This window comes from Myotis davidii, unplaced genomic scaffold (genome assembly GCF_000327345.1).
Source record: "Myotis davidii unplaced genomic scaffold, ASM32734v1 scaffold2370, whole genome shotgun sequence".
In the NCBI taxonomy this organism is placed as follows: Eukaryota; Metazoa; Chordata; class Mammalia; order Chiroptera; family Vespertilionidae; genus Myotis; species Myotis davidii.
In genome coordinates, this window is record NW_006282189.1 from 307,959 (window position 1) to 312,855 (window position 4,897).

The 4,897-nt window shown below is 42.8% G+C and overlaps 2 protein-coding genes and 1 long non-coding RNA gene across 4 annotated transcripts in view; 1 reads left to right on the forward strand and 2 right to left on the reverse strand.

Annotated features, from left to right (window-relative positions):
• The window catches only part of LOC107184434, a 6,391-nt gene extending 5,860 nt beyond the window's left edge, over nt 1-531 (reverse strand). The window contains exon 1 of the long non-coding RNA XR_001515259.1: nt 466-531. This is a non-coding gene — a long non-coding RNA (uncharacterized LOC107184434). The remainder of the gene's footprint in view (nt 1-465) is intronic.
• DMC1 (DNA meiotic recombinase 1) overlaps nt 1-3,515 on the forward strand; it is a 31,131-nt gene extending 27,616 nt beyond the window's left edge. The window contains exon 13 of the mRNA XM_006752737.2: nt 2,747-3,515. Coding sequence (XP_006752800.1) covers nt 2,747-2,816 — 70 coding nt within the window. The 3' untranslated portion in view covers nt 2,817-3,515. The remainder of the gene's footprint in view (nt 1-2,746) is intronic.
• An 89-nt stretch (nt 3,516-3,604) lies between these two features.
• Nucleotides 3,605-4,897, reverse strand: part of LOC102770314 (protein FAM50A) — a 26,465-nt gene continuing 25,172 nt past the window's right edge. Inside the window, exon 2 of one of the 2 annotated variants that reach the window (XM_015569375.1) lies at nt 3,605-4,573. In XM_015569375.1, coding sequence (XP_015424861.1) covers nt 3,779-4,573 — 795 coding nt within the window. In that variant the 3' untranslated portion in view covers nt 3,605-3,778. Of the gene's footprint in view, nt 4,886-4,897 lie in introns of those variants that run through there. The other variant, XM_015569339.1, reaches the window with a different exon arrangement.

The following is a 4,897-nucleotide window of genomic DNA, read 5'->3' on the forward strand; positions in this document are numbered from 1 at the left end:
TAAAACAAAGAATTCCCCAAGAATTGAGCAGAAAAGTGTTCTCAGAAGAATTCCCAGGTGTACAGGAATGACTACAAAAAGGAACCCAGCCCATTTCCTAGAATATCACCATAGTAACCACCCCCATAACTAGCTATAGCTGACCCTCAAGTGTACATTTTTCTCCCAATTGCTTTCATAACTTCTACATGAATGTTCCAGAAGTACCTCAAATGCAACATATCTAAACATAACTTATTCTTTCCCTCTTTCTTATACACAAAACAAGTTCTCTATTCCCAATTTTTTATTTATGCTATTACCTCTACCTGGATTATTCACATTTCTGCCTCAAAAGCCCTTCAAATGTTATCTATAAAGTCTTTCCTAATTAACCTACCTAACATAATGTCTTCTTTCTTTAAAGTTCTATAACATATATACTGACTTTATGAAACAGTTTATTTGTCATATGTCATAGCTCACCTGTTAGATTTCTTGAGAATAAGGACCCTGTCTCATTTTTGTGAAATCTGTAAGGTCTAGTACATGCTAAAGTAGGGTTTTCAAAAAGTTAAAAATGTGACTTTCTCGCAAATAAATATAAAATGAATGTCAAAGATTTTATTCAACTCTGTAATTAATGAGGAAATCACCAATCAAAGGATATTTTGAGGCAAGGATTTATGTAATCAGTCAAAAGAATGCTGAAATAAATTTGCTAGTAAATGCAAAATTGGTTACTCTCCTACCAGCAATAAGTTATAATATTTTAGCCCTAACTGGTTTGGCTCAGTGGATAGAGCGTCGGCCTACGGTCTGAAAGGTCCCAGGTTTGATTCCGGTCAAGGGCATGTACCCTTGGTTGCGGGCACATCCTCAGAGGGAGGTGTGCAGGAGGCAGCTGATCAATATTTCTCTCCCATCGATGTTTCTAACTCTGCCCCTCTCCGTAAAAAAAATCAATAAAATACAGATTTTTTTAAATTATAATATTTTATTTTTTTGTTGTTAATCCTCACCCGATATTTTTCCATTGATTTTTGGAGAGAGTGGAAGGGAGAGGGAGAGAGAAACATTGATGTGAGAGAGACACATCATTGGTTGCTTCCTGCACCCACACCAACCAGGGTCAGGGGAACCTGCAAACATGGTATGTGCCCTTGATGGGAACCAAACCCAGGACTCTTCAGTCTGCAGACCAATGCTCTATCCACTGAGCCAAACCGGCTAGGGCTAAATTATAATATTTTAAGTTGTCTCTTTGGCCCTGGCCAGGTAGCTCAATTAATTAGAGCATTGACCAGATACGCCAAGGTTCGATTTCCGGTCAGAGCATGTATAAGAATCAACCAATGAATGCATCCATAAGTAAAATAACAAATCTCTCTCTCTCCCCCCACCCTTTCACCCACCCTTCCTTCCTTCCTTCCTTCCTTCCTTCCTTCCTTAAATATTTCATGAACCTCTTTACACTAGGTGTCCTACTAGATCTCTAAAAAAAAAAAAAAATCAGCCTCACTCCCCTGGCTCAGTGGTTGAACATTGATCTATGAACCAGGAGGTCAAGGTTTGATTCCTGGTTAGAGCACATGCCCAGGTTTGATCCCCAGTGTGGGGCATGCCAGAGGCAGCCGATTCATGACTCTCTCTCATCATTGCTGTTTCTCTCTCTCCCTCTCTCTCTCTCTCCCTTCCTCTCTGAAATCAATAAAAAATATATACTTGAAAAAATAAATCAATAAATGAAGTTATATTTTCTACTGGAGGAAAATCAGTTGCTTCTCTACATAATGAAATTCATTTCCAGTGCTATAGACTGGAGTAATCTGCATTGCTCTCATCAAGAAGCATCTGCATTGCTATTAGTGTTCTACAAATTAACTCTTCCCTACAGAGTTGTAGAATAAAAAAGTAAAATTTAAAGAACACACAATGAATCATGTACAAATATAAAATATCCAAGAGTTTATTCAACTCATTAATGCAGTAACTAATAAAATTTTATAACTAGATCAAAAGAAAAAGCAAATTACCACACATATGCAATCAAATAAGGAATGCTGAAATGAATTATAAATTGATAAGAACTGGGTTACAATGTCCACAGGACAATAATCAATTACATGCATCCTCAAAATTGACATTTCTGTGGACAAGAATAATTCATATAACTCATAGTTTTCTACAACTTACAGAGTTGTAAAATAGCTCAAAGACAATGAAAAGCACAGTTCTCATAGAATTGGATAACCTGGAAAGATGTGCTAGCCAACCTGTTTTTTCCACTAAAGTTACTCAGTAGTCTTTTAGTTCATTTCAGTCTTTCAATTTTCCCCTACTTAGGTCTAGTCAATAAAAGGTGCATACCCCTTTAGAATCAGGTAAGCCCCTCAGCGTCTGCTACACAATGCCTGATAGCACACTGAAAGAATATTCAATTATCCTTTCTGCCCATTTCTAAGTTTGGGGTAATTTTTCTTGACATTCAAAATCTTACATATAGAAGTTGTTCAGGAGCATTTGAGATCTTGTTTCCCAGCATGTCCTGTTTGGCTCAAACTTTCATAAGATTTAGAGAAAAAAAATAAGTTTCTCAGTAAATGTTTGAGGCTTGATACTTGTAAATTCTGTAGTCCACATTTAGCTGTACCAACTCTGAGATGTCTCTGGAAAATCATACTGAAGGAGTATGATGCCTGTGACATGAATATAGTATTTATAGAAATAGAGCTTTTTATAAACTTGTTCCCTTGCATTCTGTTAGCCCTGAGATGCCTGAAAATGAAGCCACCTTCGCAATAACTGCTGGAGGAATTGGGGATGCCAAGGAGTAGGTGGTGAATTGATGCAAATTGCTTCTTAGTGCTTATTAGGAGATGAAGAAATAGAAAAGCAGTCTCACATTTTAGATCTTGATTTAAGAATTTGTTTTTTCAACATGTTATTAAAGGAAAGTTGGCAAGAGATTTAACTCATATTTATCTAAAAATGTAAAAAGTTCTTGATTTATAACTTTACATTGTATGTCAATTCATGAATATATATGAATGAATAAACCTATCAAAATAGTTGGGGCTCTAGCTGGTTTTTCTGTGGTTAGAGCATCAGCCCATGTACCTCAGTTGCATGCTCAATCTCCAGCACCATACCCTAGCCTGATCCCCAGCCCAGTTGGGGCGCTTGTGGGAGGCAGTCAATCGATGTTTCTCTCTCTCTCTCTCTTTCTCCTCCACTTTCCTTCCACTCTAAAACTAATAGAAAAATATCCTCTGGTGAAGATTAAAAAAATAATAACTAGTTGGGGAAAGGGTACCCGATTCTCTCACTTTAGCTTTTTTTTTTAATTGTGTAATTCCATTTATGTGAAACTTCCAGAATAGGCAAATCCATACAGACAGAAAGTACACTAGAGTGTGCCAGGGCCTGGAGGGAGAGACTGCTAAGGGTAAGGGGTCTCCTTTTGGGGTGTTGGAAATATTCTGGAACTAGAGGTGATGGTTGCACAACACTGTCAATGTACTAAATCCTCTTGAATTGTACACTTGCAAATGGCCAAAATGGTGAACTTTTGTTATGTGAATTTTATCTCAAAATTAAATAATAAAACACAGTGGTCTGATTCTAACATGTACATTTCTTTATCACAAAAGAAAAAAGCAGTAAATGACAGCATCAGGGGCAGGGGATGATCAGTCATGTCACAGGAGGGGGGAAGCTGGACATCTGGAATCCTGGAGATACCGGGAGTGGGGAGACAGGAGGGAACTGGGGGAGCAAGTCTGCTCCACCTCTGCGTTCACCGGATCGTGTACTTGTCCCACTTCTTCTCGGGGTCGTAGGGTTCCCAGCGGCTGGCGGGGAAGATGTGCTTGTTCTTCTCGTACCAGCTCCTCAGCACCACCTTGCCCGCGTGTGACTCGTCCTTCTCCACAGTGGCGTCACTGAGCAGCCGCACATCATCATGAACGTCGAAATTAAAGAGTGGGCCACTCTTCCCTCGTGCCTTGGTGACGATGAAGTCGTAGAAGCTGTGGTGGTGGGGTATGATGAGGTCCTCCTTGATGTACATGAGCTGCTCCACCCCTGCTGACCTGAGCTCGCTGAAGTCCTTGCGCAGGATCTCGAGCGCCTTCTGCAGGAACTGCTGCATGGTGTTGCCTTTTTTCATCTTGACTGTCCGGCGGTGCCCGGAGCCATCCCAGTAACTGAAGGTGATTTCAATCTCCTCACTCTTGATCTTCTCCTGCTTGGCTTCCCACTCTTGCCGCAGCTCTTCCCGGAGCCGATTCTCCTCCTCCTCGCGGTCGCGATCAGGCAAAAAGCTTGTGTCCACATCGGGGTTCTTCCCCAATTTCCTCTTCTTGGCGGCGATCTCTTCCCTTTCCAGCTCCTCCTCATCCAGGGCCACCTCCTCCAGCTCCTCGCTCACCTCCTCCTCCTCCTCCTCCTCACCCACCGTGAAGGACAGGCAGGAGATCTTCCGCTTGGCCTCCTTTTTGCGCTCCTTCTCGCGCAGCTTCTCCAGCTTCAGCTGCAGCTCCTTGGACTGCTCCTTCTTGGCCAGCTGCTTCTCCCGCTCCTTCACCAGTGCCTCCTGCTTGGCCTTCATGTCATTCAGGGTCACCAGCCCCACGGTGCTGGACTTGAGCTCCGCCTCCACGGCGTCGTAGTGCGCAGAGAACTTCTTGTCGATGTTGGATTTCATTATGTTCTCCTCGGCGATCCGCTGCTTCATCTGCTCCATTTGCTCGCGCTGCTTCTCCCGCTTCTTCATCAGGTGCATGGCGCGGCCCGCCTCGCTCGCGGCGCCCTTGTACTGAGCCATGGCGACAGCGGAGTCGGAGGCGGCAGCGGAGACGCAGGCGGCAGCGGCGACGAAGGCGGCAGCGGAGACCGAGGCGGCAGCGGCGAGGGG